Source organism: Caretta caretta, chromosome 1 (assembly GCF_965140235.1).
Source record: "Caretta caretta isolate rCarCar2 chromosome 1, rCarCar1.hap1, whole genome shotgun sequence".
NCBI lineage: Eukaryota > Metazoa > Chordata > Testudines > Cheloniidae > Caretta > Caretta caretta.
This window is the reverse complement of record NC_134206.1, coordinates 213,118,058-213,134,121: the sequence shown is the minus strand read 5'-3', so window position 1 is coordinate 213,134,121 and position 16,064 is coordinate 213,118,058. Positions and strand designations below refer to the sequence as shown.

Here is a 16,064-nt window from a genome sequence, read left to right as displayed (position 1 = left end):
ACTGTGGGAGACCATGTCAAAAGCTTTGCTAAAGTCAAGATACAATACATCCACTGCTTTCCCTTCATCCACAGAACCAGTAATCTCATCATAGAAGGCGATTAGATTAGTCAAGCATGACCTTCCCTTGGTGAATCCATGCTGACTGTTCCTGATCACTTTCCTCTCATGTAAGTGCTTCAGGATTGATTCTTTGAGGACCTGCTCCATGATTTTTCCGGGGACTGAAGTGAGGCTGACTGGCCTGTAGTTCCCAGGATCCTCCTCCTTCCCTTTTTTAAAGATTGGCACTACATTAGCCTTTTTCCAGTCATCCGGGACTTCCCCCATTCGCCATGAGTTTTCAAAGATAATGGCCAATGGCTCTGCAATCACAGCCGCCAGTTCCTTTAGCACTCTCGGATGCAACTCGTCCGGCCCCATGGACTTGTGCACGTCCAGCTTTTCTAAATAGTCCCTAACCACCTCTTTCTCCACAGAGGGTTGGCCATCTATTCCCCATGTTGTGATGCCCAGCGCAGCAGTCTGGGAGCTGACCTTGTTAGTGAAGACAGAGGCAAAAAAAGCATTGAGTACATTAGCTTTTTCCACATCCTCTGTCACTAGGTTGCCTCCCTCATTCATTAAGGGGCCCACACTTTTTTTCTGTTCTGGAGACCAGATGCCTAAACCAGAGTTGGCTCAGCTTATTTCAACAGACTACCCCTTGCAGTACAAGCCCACAGATGGGGGAAAAAATGTGTGCATCTGGTCTCCACTGCAGAAGAGGCCTCATTGAGGCAGAAGTCAAATTCATCTGGTGTTTGAGACCAGAGACAAGGTCAGTGTAGGAATGATATTAGTGTACAGACCCAGCACCAGAGGCTTCTTGTCTGAACGAAAGGAGATGTTGTACTGAATCTGATTCTGAAGACTGAAATTTATCTTGGGAGTCTTTCGAAGTGCCGGGTATGCCACCACTAACCCCATATCTGTTAGAGTAACCAGGGAATTTTTCCAGAGCCACCCACATAGCCAGATACATGCTGGATCTGATCTTTGGCTTAGCTGTAGATGACACTGCTAGCCTGATATGACCTTTGCCCTCCCCCCTCCAAGCAGCAGTAAGAGTTTTCCCCTCTTCTCATGTGGGATGACTCGTCCAGTATAGCAGAGACTCATGAACCCAAAGAGTTTGGAAAATGTGCAAGAGTGGAGTACTGCACAACTGTAGGAACAATCTGAAGTGCAGTACTACTGAGTCACTGTATGCTAAGCACTCCCTTCTTCTGCTCAGCCCAACAGATCCCCTTGGTTCACTGCTGAAACATGTATTAGTGAGTTTGGGTTCAAGATATCTTCACAGTGACCATAACTCCTGTAGTGGATAGCACCAGCAACACTAAGCGCTTGCAGCATACTCACAAGGGAGTTACTGCTTCAGCTCAAAGTGGTAGAGGCCTCTGCTTTTGGTGCTGTGCAGCCCAGGTTCTGCCCTCACAGGGGACCTGGGAAGGAGGAAGCTATGCTCCAGGAATAGCTCTATCTTGTCCTGAATAACTCTATCATGTTTGCAGCCTAGCCAGGGCAACGTGAGATGATGAGGATGGTGGGAAAGACACCCAATGGTGAAGGGGTATCTTCTCGGGGACTATGGGAGATTGGCAATATCCTAGGTATAATCTGGTGGGTACCTTGGGGAAATGAGCTTCTCTGACTTCCTGTTTTTAGGAGCATCAGAACTTTTACTCCAATGACACAACCTTGGGCTACCTGATCCTTTCTGTGAAGTATGAGCAGATTGAGAGGCAGGACAACTTGCACCTGCTGCTGAGGTAACAGCACCCAGCATGGAAACACATGTACCATGCTCTGTCTCCCACCTTACCAGGAAGTCTTTCTGTGTGGATTTTGTGACCTAACGTCATTGTCCCAGGAATGGTTGCAGGGAAACCCCTGACTGGGGAAGCCCCTTTTCCTTCTGGCTCATCTTTGAACATTCATCTTTCTTTACTCCCAGCTGTTATCCTCAGGAAGCTGAGGGCTGCAGGGCAGCCAGGAGTGGGGAGGGGTCAGAAAGAGAATTTCTGGTGTGTCTGTCCCATTGCAGATGGGGAAACAGAGTGAAAGGATAAGCAGAAATCTTACATAAAAAGGGGGGAATCTAAAAGCCCTCTGAGCTGTACCAGGGAATATTTTCATTGAGCACAGACACACACATAGGAAAGTGCTGGTGGCTGGTTGGAAGAGACCCTGGTTCTATGCATCACTCCTTCTTAATGGGACTCTGGCATGCTGTTGGCAGGCCAGCTAAAGCCAGATAGAAGGGAGTTATGATGCCTGATCTATGAGGATGACCTCAGGGCTAGTGCAGTTAGTTTTGTGTATGGGAGTAATGGGTTTGAATCCCATTGTTGTCCCAAAATATTCCCTTCTGTGTTGATGAAGCAGCACGTGGATTTCCTTTGCAATATACTTAACTGTTGTTTAAAGCAAAAAAGGTCTCTAAGGAGTGATGGAGATCCATGTAGCTGCCTAACCAGCTCCGTTTTCTTTCTGCTCAATTAATACCAAGCACTGGGCTACAGGAACCCTAAACAGTGTCCATCTTCCAGTGTCATTAGGCACTAGTGCTAAGCTAGAGTCTATGTAACATGTACAACCCTTTTGGGAGCTAATTAACCCTTTAGTTGCTGGACCAGAATATTATGCAAGAACAACATTCCCTCCCTAAGAAGAGATCTGGAGGTGCGGCAGGAGTCACTTTAAGCAGCCAGAGATGTTGTTTGCATTTCCCTTTGTCATTTGTTCTCATCTTTTCTCGGTTTGTGGCAGGACTCGAACCGGTACCAAGCACGACCTGATCCCCATTTCCTGCCTGAATGAGTTCCCCAATGCAGTCCAGATGGCAAAGGTGAGACCCTAACTGAGTACATTTTCTTTCACACACTCATGGTATGTCTACACTACAGTCAGAGGTGTGAGTGCAGCATCTGTAGACATAACCGAGCAGGCTTTGATCTAACTAGATTGAATAACAATAGCAGTGAAGCCACAGACTATCCAAGGCCACCTCCCAGTGGCCAGCTCCCAGTCAGCTCCCAGACTGCTACGCTGGGCATCACAAAATGGGGAAGAGATGGCCAGCCCTCTGTGGAGATAGAGGTGGTTAGGGACTTTTTAGAAAAGCTGGACGTGCACAAGTCCATGGGGCCGGACGAGTTGCATCCGAGAGTGCTGAAGGAACTGGCGGCTGTGATTGCAGAGCCATTGGCCATTATCTTTGAAAACTCGTGGCGAACCGGGGAAGTCCCGGATGACTGGAAAAAGGCTAATGTAGTGCCAATCTTTAAAAAAGGGAAGAAGGAGGATCCTGGGAACTACAGGCCAGTCAGCCTCACTTCAGTCCCTGGAAAAATCATGGAGCAGGTCCTCAAAGAATCAATCCTGAAGCACTTACATGAGAGGAAAGTGATCAGGAACAGCCAGCATGGATTCACCAAGGGAAGGTCATGCCTGACTAATCTAATCGCCTTCTATGATGAGATTACTGGTTCTGTGGATGAAGGGAAAGCAATGGATGTATTGTTTCTTGACTTTAGCAAAGCTTTTGACACGGTCTCCCACAGTATTCTTGTCAGCAAGTTAAGGAAGTATGGGCTGGATGAATGCACTACAAGGTGGGTAGAAAGCTGGCTAGATTGTCGGGCTCAACGGGTAGTGATCAATGGCTCCATGTCTAGTTGGCAGCCGGTATCAAGTGGTGTGCCCCAAGGGTCGGTCCTGGGGCCGGTTTTGTTCAATATCTTCATAAATGATCTGGAGGATGGTGTGGATTGCACTCTCAGCAAATTTGCGGATGATACTAAACTGGGAGGAGTGGTAGATACGCTGGAGGGGAGGGATAGGATACAGAAGGACCTAGACAAATTGGAGGATTGGGCCAAAAGAAATCTGATGAGGTTCAATAAGGATAAGTGCAGGGTCCTGCACTTAGGACGGAAGAACCCAATGCACAGCTACAGACTAGGGACCGAATGTCTAGGCAGCAGTTCTGCGGAAAAGGACCTAGGGGTGACAGTGGACGAGAAGCTGGATATGAGTCAGCAGTGTGCCCTTGTTGCCAAGAAGGCCAATGGCATTTTGGGATGTATAAGTAGGGGCATAGCGAGCAGATCGAGGGACGTGATCGTTCCCCTCTATTCGACATTGGTGAGGCCTCATCTGGAGTACTGTGTCCAGTTTTGGGCCCCACACTTCAAGAAGGATGTGGATAAATTGGAGAGAGTCCTGCGAAGGGCAACAAAAATGATTAGGGGTCTGGAACATATGAGTTATGAGGAGAGGCTGAGGGAGCTGGGATTGTTTAGCCTGCAGAAGAGAAGAATGAGGGGGGATTTGATAGCTGTTTTCAACTACCTGAAAGGGGGTTCCAAAGAGGATGGCTCTAGACTGTTCTCAATGGTATCAGATGACAGAACGAGGAGTAATGGTCTCAAGTTACAGTGGGGGAGGTTTAGATTGGATATTAGGAAAAACTTTTTCACTAAGAGGGTAGTGAAACACTGGAATGCGTTACCTAGGGAGGTGGTAGAATCTCCTTCCTTAGAGGTTTTTAAGGTCAGGCTTGACAAAGTCCTGGCTGGGATGATTTAACTGGGAATTGGTCCTGCTTTGAGCAGGGGGTTGGACTAGATGACCTTCTGGGGTCCCTTCCAACCCTTATATTCTATGATTCTATGATTCTATGGGACCTACACATTTGAGTGGCTAACCTGTGCTGCCACAACTTCATTGCTGTTATATGATCTAGATAGATCACAGCTAGATCGGGTCTGTCTCGACAGGCTGCAGTCCCACTTCTGATTGCAGTGTAGACATACCCTTTGTCTGTCTCTGCTTAACTCTCACTCTTCAGCTTCTCACTTCTCTCTCACCTGTCTTTTCCCTTATTCTTCTCCAGTCTTTTGGCCCTTTCTCATCTATCTTTTCTCCTCACTTTGCCTTAGATTTTCTTACCAAGAGACTCCTGCAAGATGATTATAAAGCAATACCCACCTCACCCTCCTCCTGCCTGTAGCGAGTCAGGGTACAGGAAGGGGAGTCACAGCTCCCAACAGTGGTAATCGATCACCACTTTTCCTTCTTTCTCTCTCTCGGCAGCTGCTGTGTGAAGATGTGAATGTTGACCGATTCTTCCCTGTCCTCTACCCCAAGGTATATTTACAGTAGCTTTCCACCCGCCTATCCCTCTGATGACAGGGGCTGCCGGTGGGATGTGACCGAGACTTTATGCTTTCCGCCCTCCCAGGCTTCCCAGCTCATTGTTGCCTTTGATGAACACGTCATAAGCAATAACTTCAAATTTGGGGTCATCTACCAGAAAGCTGGGCAGGTGAGAGGTCTCTGCACTCCATAACCAAGCACCCTCAGGCCCAAACACACCAGATCACATTTCTCAACCCCAACCCTATAGAAGGCAATTTAAGCCAACCTGGGGCCAAGGATTTTTTTCATTCCCTGTCACTCTGAGTCTTGGGGACTTCTCTCCCACATCCCCCTGTCAATGTGGCCAAACCTAGTGCCCTCCTCTGGATCCAAGGATTCATTCCCTGCAATTTCAGCCCTAGAGAATTCCAGTTTCTCTTTGCTGTTTATGAGCCCCAGTCCCATTCTAGTGAGAACAGGTCCTAGTGGTGCCAAGCACTGGTACTATGTATCATTTTCTGTCCTAATGTCTGCTCTCCTTGCTGCAACATCAGTTCACCTCAACTGGGAGACTGTGCCCCCTGCAGGCATTGACCTTCTCTGTCATATTGGTTCTGGGGACCTCTTGGTGCTGTCAATGCACCTGGACCCATGAGATCTTCTTCCTTGTGGACCCAGGGAAGCCCTCTGAGTCCTAGAGACTTCTCTCTCCTCTGCACTGTCCACAGGGAGAGAACCCCCTGCTGGCACCAGAGTGAGATTCGCATTCTCCATGTTCTCAGTGCTGGAGGACAGGCTTTGTTTTATTTCAAGGAAAAGGAGACAATTTTCCATTATATACAGGGGGATAGGGCTCTGGACCCCATTGAGGTGGGAGGATGTAGACTCTGTGTGAGAGAAGGGAAGTGAACCTTCCCCATATCAGTTTTTCTCTTTTCCTCCTCTCCAGACCCCAGGAGAAGTGGGAGTGTGTATGGCGAATAATCTCCTCTGCTTATCATATCTCCTCTCCCCTTCCAGACCACAGAGGAAGAAGTCTTCAGTAACACTGAAGAGAGTCTGGGCTTCCTGGAGTTCCTGGAGTTCCTTGGAGACAGGATCCAGCTGCAGGATTTCCATGGGTGAGTAGGGGACAGCATGGGAATGACCAATCAGCATAGCATGGGGGCTGCAGTCAGACACAATTAAGGTACGAAGCACAGACTTGGGGAGCCCAAAGTAGACCCATGTGTCTTCAGCTCCAAAAATCACAAAGCAGATCTCCTTCTGCTGGCAGGCCAATATCCTCTTTGTGAGTCCATCTGTTAGAAGGCCACATCCCTGATCCAGACACTACATTATAGGTTGGATTTTCAAAAGAAGTCAGCCCCCATTTAGGCTAAATAGAGCTCCAGCTGTGCATCCTTCAGGGCATTCCCAGAATGACTTGGCCTATCGTTTCCCCTAGGATCCTGTTGGAGTCCCATTCACAGCTGGTGCTGTGAATTTACATGTCTCAGTATCCAGTCTGGTTTGCCAGCTCTGGCTCTCTCCAATAGGCAGTGTTTGGGATTGTGTCTCATGCCTGGGAGCTGGGCTGAATGGTTGGGGATTTCTCATGGGAGATTCTTGGGGCTCTTTCCTGGGATGCTTTTCTCCCAAGTGTTAAGCTGTGTGTGACTGACAGCAGCTAGGACTGACCCACAAGGATCAACAGAGAATGACAGAGCATTGACCATATCACACTATCCTGTGCTGCTTTGAGGTGCCAACGGGCATTGGTAAGCCTTGGTCCTTTCCATCTGCTTCTGTGGGGCACCCCATACACTCCACATTTCTCAGCTGGAGATGTTTCCCCTGAGAGTGGCAGGGATGATTGCTCCTCCAAAGCCACCTGGTTTGGCAGGAATAGATGCCTCTCTAGTTCTCAGTGGAGAGAGGATGATGCCAATAGGAATTTCGTGCAGCTCTAGTGTAGCTACTGCATTGATTTTTGGGGTGTGTTGTGCCTTTCAACCACTGAGCTCTTAAACCTGTCTCTGATGACAACCTTACTGGTGTCTACTTCCTTCCCCCCACCACATGGTACCAATGCATTCAGGTTCCGAGGAGGCTTGGATGTCACAAGGGGTCAAACTGGCACTGAATCAGTCTATACCAATTTCCGGGGCAAGGAGATCATGTTCCATGTATCTACGAAGCTGCCATTCACAGAGGGAGATGCCCAGCAGGTACCACAAGGGGAGGCACCGAGTGATTCAGGAGGATGGGGGAGTGAACTGGTGGATGGGGCTAGGGACTGGGTGGGTGTTGGAGTAGGCAGTGGTTAGGGATGGGTGTAGATTAGTGGCTGGGGTTGGGTTTCCAGCTGCGGGTGTGGGTTGGGACTGCTGGATGAGTTGGTGGCTAGGGAAGGAATCTCCCCTCTTATTGTTTACTCTCATCTCACTTGCTCCCTCCAGCTGCAGCGGAAGCGTCACATTGGGAACGACATTGTGGCCATTGTCTTCCAGGATGAAAACACTCCCTTTGTCCCTGACATGATAGCATCTAATTTCCTGCATGCCTATGTGGTGGTACAGCTTGCTCATGGTTCCATTGGGGAGACTCTCTACAAGGTAAACACAGCCAGTGGGCCCCTGTTTGGTCGGGGATCCCCTTGCTGGTAGTTAGTTCAAACTCCTGCCCCTTGCCTGGAGTGCAGACTCTTCCTCCAGCTTTTGGGGAGGCAGGAATTCAACTAGACATCATTCCAACTGCTTTATCAATAACAGTCACCATTATGAACGCGCACCCAGTCCCAGGGCCCCACATCAGCTACTCAGTCAGCAATTTGGGCAGGGATGGATTTCCAATTAGGCACAGTAGGCATGTGCCTATGGGCACCAGCATTCTAAGGGCGTGTGGGGAGGGTTGCCAAGTATGTGATCTTCTAGCCCAATTGGGCTATTTTTAGTAGTCTGTTGCCAGGTTTTTTAGCAGGTGCGAGTTGCAGTATTTTGGGCTATTTTACTGTCCTACTTGTCCTAATGATTGTAAGGTACTCAGCTGTGGTAATGAAGGCCATATGTGTGTGTATGTATGTAAGAAAAATGCTATATAAACTGGGTATATATTACGGTAGAACTCCTATGTTAGAAACTAATTGGAGATTGAGGAGTTCATTAAATTGAATATCTGGCTGCATTGCTCTGGAGTTCTTGGGAGTGGGGGAGCCTCCAGATCTGCCCCATCCGCTGCTGAGATGCCCCACAAGCCGCTTGTCTCACGTCATGCCCCCTCTCCTTAGGTAGCGTTTGCAGCATGTGCAGAATTCTTGTCCAAGGGAGGCAGAATTTGTTTTCTGCAGAAAATGTGCTTTTGCCCACCAGAGACCGCTGTGGCACCAGAACAGCCTGAGCTGGCTGAAGCTGACCAGTCTGGCGGGCACTGGCAAACACCAAGCAGGCAGGTGGTGGGTGCATTTTTTCTTCAAGTGAAAAGTGACAGACACAATAGCCTTCTTGGAGCCAGGTTAGGTGGCAGAGCAGGTCATACGGGCTGCTGGGGGCTCACAGGGCCACATGGGGATGTGGGAGGGAGGCTCCAGGCAGGGCCACATAGGGAGGCAGGGGGGGTACTGAAGATGCTGTGCCTAGGGGTGTTTCCAGCCTAGGGGTAAATCCAGCCCTGGATCCACGGCCACCACTCTGGGCTCTGGCTGACCCTTCCATGTTGTGCAAGGCACGCTCATAGTGGCCACATTCTCAGGCTGTTCCCTGCGCAGTCGAGCTCATACATGCCATTGCATACACAGCCCATACCGTTCCTTCTCCAATCTTTTATATTTGGTACCAGTGCAACCGCTGCTGGAATACTGTGTCTAGTGCTGGTGCCTTCAATTCTCAAAGGCTGTTGATACATTGGAGAGGGCTCAGAGAAGAGCCATGAGAATAGTCAAAGGATTGGAAAACCTGCTTTATAGAGATAGATTGAGCTCCTCAAGACTATTTAGTATAACAGAGAGAAGGTCAGGGCAGTCCCTACCCATACGCAAAGTACGCAGCTGCGTAGGGCACCAGGTGCCCTGCGTGCTGCTCCAGCTCCTGCCCCGCCTCTTCCCCATGGCCTCCGCCCCAGCCCTGCCCTCACTCCACCCCTTCCCCAAAGCCTCCGCTGAGTCCCGCCCCTGTTCCGCCCCAGCCCCGCCCCCACTCCCCTGAGGACTGCAGCAGGGCCAGGCCTGCACTCACCAGTGGCAGGAAGTGCAGCAACCTGACCCCAGCCATGCCACTGGTGAGTGCTGGGGAGTGGTTCCCCCCTGTCCCCCAAGCCAGCCCCGCCCTCCCAGTGGAGGCCTGCCCCCCCATACACACACACGGGGGTGCTGTGTATGGCGCAGAATAGCTAGAGACGGCCCTAGAGAAGGTTAAGGGGTGATTTGATCACATTCTATAGGTACCTACATGGGGAACAGCAATTCAGTTAGAGGGTTCTTCAGTCTAGCAGAGAAAGGTCTAACAAAATCCAATGCCTAGAAGATAAAGCCAGACAAATTCATTTTGGAAATAAGATGCAGATTTTGAACAATTGTGATAATTAACCATTGGAAGAACTTACCAGAGTTGTGGTGGATTCTCCGATGAAGTGAGCTGTAGCTCACGAAAGCTTATGCTCAGATAAATTTGTTAGTCTCTAAGGTGCCACAAGTACTCCTTTTTTCCTGCTATGTCTGTGTGTAATACCTGGCGCTGCCACAGATTTCCTTTGTGATTTGGGTGAGTCGCTGCTGAATGTGTCTCCTTCAGTTCTCCATCTGTATAATGGGAATAAGAATAATGCTGCCCCATATTTCAAGGATACATTAATTTAATGATTGTAAGGTACTCAGCTATGGTAATGAAGGCCATATGTGTGTGTATGTATGTAAGAAAAATGCTATATAAACTGGGTATATGTTACGGTAGAACTCCTATGTTAGAAACTAATTGGAGATTGAGGAGTTCATTAAATTGAATATCTCAATACTGCAGCAGATACAGTGCATAAATTTCAGTCTGGTGCACTGCATCACTTTCTTTTTGTCCTTCAAACCACAGTAAAGTGATTTCCATTGCATTGAAGGCATCAGGATGTGAAGGGATGTTGACTTGTTCTTCATTGACATCACTTTTGTTACATAATATTCTTTTCCTCCCATTGGGGAAAATGATTTGGATAAGTGGTTGTTCAGAAGACTGGTATTCGTAAAACTGAAGTTCTTCTGTGATATAATAATATATTATTTAGATATACACTTGGGATTTAGCTGGCATAGAACCATCTGCTGACTACACTACAGACTACATGCTGTGGAGAAGTATTGCCTTTGATTTATTTGAAATGTATTTACCCTTAATTAAATCAGGTGCCCCTTAGTTTTGTATTATGGGACTGATTCACGTCGCCTGATGTTTTCAGGGTCCATGACTTCTGTTTCCGCTCTTATACAAGCTCATCACTGTGAGAGGATGTGACGTTCTGGTTCTTGTTATGATGTTGAAGTGGTTTCTTCTGTATTGTTTTAGGTTTCAGTTACAGCTCGAGATGACGTTCCCTTCTTTGGACCCCCTCTCCCAAATCCAGCCATATTTAAAGAGGTTTGTGTCTCTGAGTCCGCTAAGCAAACGATGCAGGGATCAGGTGTGTGGTTTACACACCCTATGACGGGTTGGATTACAGAAACCCCCTTGGGGTTGCCAACTAATGTGCCAAGACTACTTCTGCCCCTGCTTTCCTGCCCTGTCAGCTTGGGACTCCAGAGCCCTGCCTGATTTGAGCCAGACCGGCTAGCTTGCTGCAAACCCAGACCCAGGTCTGAACCATGTCCCCTAAGCTGTAGGCTTAATTGAAAGCAGCTTCAGAAGTGTTCCTGTCTTTAACATTCAGATGCCCAACTCCCAATGAATCTGTTTTACTCTGTATAGAGCTTATACAGGGTAAACTCATAAATTGTTCGCCCTCTAGAACACTGATAGAGAGGTATACACAGCTGTTTGCCCCCCCTCGACCCCCCCGGTATTAATACATACTCTGGGTTAATTAATAAGTAACAAGTGATTTTATTAAATACAGAAAGTAGGATTTAAGTGGTTCCAAGTAATAGCAGACAGAACAAAGTGAATCACCAAGCAAAATAAAACAAAACACGCAAGTCTATACCTAATACAGTAAGAACACTGAATACAGATAAAACCTCTCCTTCAGAGGCGTTCCAGTAAGCTTCCTTTTACAGACTAGCCTCCTTCTAGTCTGGGTCCAGCAATTACTCACATCCCCTGTAGTTACTGTCCTTTGTTCCAGTTTCTTTCCAGTATCCTTGGGGATGGAGAGGCTATCTCTTGAGCCAGCTGAAGACACAATGGAGGGGTCTCCCAAGGGCTTAAATAGACTTTCTCTTGTGAGTGGAGACCCCCTCCTCTCTCCTATGCAAAGTCCAGCTCCAAGATGGAGTTTTGGAGTCACCTGGGCAAGACACATGTCCATGCATGACTCAGTTTTTACAGGCAGCAGTCATTGCCCACATGCTATCTTGACTGTCTCCAGGAAGACTTCTTATGTGGATTGGAGCCTTCCAAGATCATTGTTCATTAAGTGTTCCTTGATTGGGCACTTAATTTGCACATTGCTTTCTCAAGAAGCTGACCAAATGCTTTATAAAGGCTACTTAAAAATCAAGCAAGTACACAGCCAATATTCATAACTTTGAATACAAAAATGATACATGCATACAAATAGGTTGAATAGATTCAGTAGAGCATAACCTTTACAGAGATATGTTACATGGCATATGTAGCATAAAACATATTCCAGTTATGTCATATATATACATTCATAAGCATATTTCCATAAAGCCTTATGGGGTGCACCATCACACACCCCTTCACCTCTAGGTTGCTGTTTCCAATTTGGTTCCAGGATTGGGTTGGATAACCCTGGGGGTTAAGGAAATGTATATCCAGAGCCTTTTCTAGGTTACCATTTCCAATCTAGACTTCCTTTTTTTCCCACAGGGTTCAGAGTTTCGTGAATTCCTCTTGGCTAAACTAATCAATGCTGAGTACAGCTGCTATCGGGCTGAAAAGTTTGCCAAACTAGAGGTGGGTTTGTGTATGTGAGTGTTCGCATTAATATTTAATAAATGCAAAAAACTGTGTTAGTGCCAGGTTAAGGCTGCACAATTAATGAAAGACATAGAAACTCTTAGGAAATTAAAGTCCCTTAAAAATAAAGTAAATTAAATGTTAAATCAGCCTTGTGGTGCTTCTTGTATGTTTTATTATCTATATCTATATTAAAGTACACATTTAACCCCTCCAAAACAAGAATAGAATATCTGGCGTACATGCAAAGTGGCTGCTACTAGAACCCTAGTGGTTACATTACTTGACTTTATACAGTGAAAGCCACCCAATCTTAATGTTGCATTCACTTAGGTTTTTGCATTTGATTCAGGGTAGATTGAGTTAACTCAGCAAGTAAAAAATCTTGATTTAAATAATCAATTTTAATCTTGTTTTCCATTTATATTTTTTAGTTATTTTCCTAAAGAAAGGTTTATTTGCACTGGTTGATAACCATTAAAGCATATTGATTTGCAACCAAATATAATTTTGACACTAAATTTGATACTTCTTTTTGCTAGTCAGGAGGATTCACTATATCTATACACATTTATTTAAGCAATTATATTGCTTAACCTGCATTTATTCAAATTCTTAATTTTTACATTTTTTTATTGTGTTAGAAGATGTGAATTATGCATTTCTTCATTTATTCGATTTTTGTGTGTGTGATTTGTGTGAAGCTGTATTTGGATGGAAATTGGAATATAGTTAAAACTACTTTAAATTTAAAAAGTAAGATTATCAGAACATGTTTGCATTTAAATTCAACTGATTTATTAAACAAAGTAAGTATCCTCAGCAGTGAGTGAACTGTACTATTTTTTCTGGCAACATGTCCTTCAAGGCCTTAGAACTAGTAGGCCTCATCTTCACACCTAGTTTTTGTTCATAGATTGGAAGAGGAAGACAAGCTTTTCCGCTTTTTAAACTCCCGGTCCATTTGTTAACTCTGAATGAACTAGTCATTGAACAGAACTAGCTGAATAAACTGAAATGAAGAAAATATTCGTGCTGTACCTGCAAAAGACTATCAGTAGCTAGCACTTCAACAAACTCTGGTTCCAGATGCTTAGCCAGTGTCTTCCACCAGTTCAGCAGTGATATTTTTTTAAATTTTGGCAGCAGACATGTACTGATTTAAGATTATATTTTGTAAATTTAGTTTAAATTATTTTAATAGATTGTAGTAAATTTAGGCCTTTAACATGGGTTGTCATAATTTCAGATAGGTTTATTTTTAAGAATAAAAATGTATTTAATTTAAAGAAAGAAAATATGATTTAAATGAAGAAACTTATTTATTTATTTTAAATAATCAGTTTTTATCCACCCTGATTTCATTTCCTAGGCTCTTCTGAGGAGGGGCCGAGGGAAATGGTAAACAGAAGAAATGAAGAAAAAAGGCACCAAAAAATAGCTTAAGGAAGTATAAGGAAGTTAGAGAAGGGTCCACATTTGGAAGAAATCATATTCCTCTTAACACTAGAGAAAGTGGGATGTATCAATTATATCTGAAACATAGAGTCCATTCTCTCTCTCCTTCTTTCTCAGTGCTTTGTCCTTTATTTTTTCTCAAAAAGAAAAGGAGTACTTGTGGCACCTTAGAGACTAACCAATTTATTTGAGCATGAGCTTTCGTGAGCTACAGTTCACTTCATCGGATGCATAAAGTGGAAAATACGGTGAGGAGATTTATATACACACAGACCATGAAAAAAATACACATTGTAAGGAGGGTGATCACCTCCTTACAATGTGATCACCCTCCTTACAATGTGTATTTTTTCATGGTCTGTGTGTATATAAATCTCCTCACCGTATTTTCCACTTTATGCATCCGATGAAGTGAACTGTAGCTCACGAAAGCTCATGCTCAAATAAATTGGTTAGTCTCTAAGGTGCCACAAGTATTCCTTTTCTTTTTGCGAATACAGACTAACACGGCTGCTACTCTGAAACCTTTATTTTTTCTGTCATTCTATTCTGTCCCTTCTCTCTCTCTCTCTCTCTGCCCTGGTGTAGGAGCGAACTCGCAGTGCCCTCCTGGAGAGCCTTTTTGAGGAGTTGCAGCTCCGTAGCCGCAGCATGATGGGCCTGGCCTCTGGGGACGATGAGAAGATGGAGAATGGGGGTGGTGGCTTCTTTGAAAATTTCAAGGTGAGAGATCAAGAACTGCTGCAGCCTCTTAAACCTATCCCTCTTGCAAAGCCACCACCACCCAGCTCAGTCCCAGTTCAGGATACATTAGCCCTGTTGGGCACATGTGCTTGGGGTGGCAGGGAGTGGGGGACAATATGGTTCCTTCTCAACAGCCACATTTTGCATTGTATTTTTACATACCTCACAAGGAGAAATGCAGCTTCTCCCTCTCCACTCAGGGGAGATGCAGCTTGGCACAGTACAGCATCCCATGCTGTTCCTAATGTGAGGTCTCTGGATGGGATGAAATGAAGCCCTACACCCCCTGGCCCTGGCTGGCATCTAGTAGCAGGGAGGACCCAATTCCCCTGATGAGAAAAGAGATCAGGAACTTGCAGAAGGAAGTATGATGGGTTCGGGGGGCAGAGCCTTTTGTCCCCCAGCATCACACTGGCTCTATCTCCAGGACAGCAGCAGCAGCTGGGAAGGTCCCATCAAATGGTTGTTTCTAACAAAACTGTTGCTGTAGTATCTAGGTACTTTGGAATACTGAGATACATCTTTTTCCCTCTAAAAGCATGAGCTCTTTTTTGTATGATATGGTGGTATCAGTGGCTAATCTCCAGGAACACAGGGTCAGGGTGATGTGAGGGAGGGAACGCGTATACCAGTGATGCTTAGTCCTCAATGATTCAGAAGCCAAATTAGTGATCAACATTACCCAAAAGAGCCACAATTGTGTGACTTCATTGTTTCATTTACTTTCTCTCTTTATATATATACTATTCTCACAGCAAAATGACTGACCAAGTATTCTACAATAAAAAGCATCCTGATTGATTGATTAGTAACTTAGCTCGGTTAATAATTAAATCACAGTATTTTAATATCATGTGCTGCAAAGAGCTGCAGGAGACACATTGAAGAGAAACTTGCAGCTCCTGAGCCTCAGTCTAAGTATCACTGGCCTACTCAAACAGGAGGGAATGAGTGTGCTGATTCTCACTCCACTGCCTGCCTCTCTCTTCCTTTCTTCCTGCACCATGTGTGGTACATGCCTAGTGGGACAGACAGAGATATCTCAGGTACCAGCACCTCACTTGGCACTTCAGCCCCCTTGGTTGGCAGCTCTCATCAGAGTTGCTGGGGACAAAATAGGAGCCAACTCCCCACTCACCTGTAGAGGTGATTGGTGCAGGTCAGGACTGAGGCCCAGTGGTAGGGTGCGTGTGAGTGAGTAGCTTACTGCCCTTGCAGCATCTGTTCAGTGGATAAATAGGAAATTTCAGAATCTGTCCAGCACCTTTCGGCATATACTCCAAAATCTGCTTCTCTGGCCTCTGGCATCACTGTGTTCAGATAGCCTTTTAAGGGGCTGGAGAAGAGGGAGGGGGCCTGGGAAGTGGTTTTTTCAGAGTACTCTAGTTTCAGTGGGGCAACTTCTCTCTCATGGCCATTGCATAGGCCTGCATGGGACTGAGCCCTCCAGCCTTACATGAGGTTTTGGTCCCTTTTCTTGCACTGAGTATGACTGTGTGAGGTAATGCTGGCTTTTTGGGAAAGTTGTAGTGTTGGTGGGGAATCTCTTTATCTCCTGCAGGAGGACGGGGGAGA

The 16,064-nt window shown here is 46.0% G+C and overlaps 1 protein-coding gene across 9 annotated transcripts in view; it reads left to right on the top strand.

Moving 5' to 3' along the window:
• LOC125622836 (rap1 GTPase-activating protein 1-like) overlaps window positions 1–16,064 on the top strand; it is a 72,161-nt gene that overhangs the window by 27,412 nt on the left and 28,685 nt on the right. For 7 of the 9 annotated variants that reach the window (XM_075120027.1, XM_075120028.1, XM_075120024.1 and 4 more), the window contains 10 exons: window positions 1,711–1,814; window positions 2,815–2,893; window positions 5,143–5,196; window positions 5,291–5,374; window positions 6,208–6,308; window positions 7,268–7,397; window positions 7,629–7,784; window positions 10,713–10,784; window positions 12,198–12,284; window positions 14,334–14,468. In XM_075120027.1, the coding sequence (XP_074976128.1) occupies window positions 1,711–1,814; window positions 2,815–2,893; window positions 5,143–5,196; window positions 5,291–5,374; window positions 6,208–6,308; window positions 7,268–7,397; window positions 7,629–7,784; window positions 10,713–10,784; window positions 12,198–12,284; window positions 14,334–14,468 (1,002 nt within the window). The remainder of the gene's footprint in view (window positions 1–1,710; window positions 1,815–2,814; window positions 2,894–5,142; window positions 5,197–5,290; window positions 5,375–6,207; window positions 6,309–7,267; window positions 7,398–7,628; window positions 7,785–10,712; window positions 10,785–12,197; window positions 12,285–14,333; window positions 14,469–16,064) is intronic. The other 2 variants (XM_075120031.1, XM_075120033.1) reach the window with 2 other exon arrangements.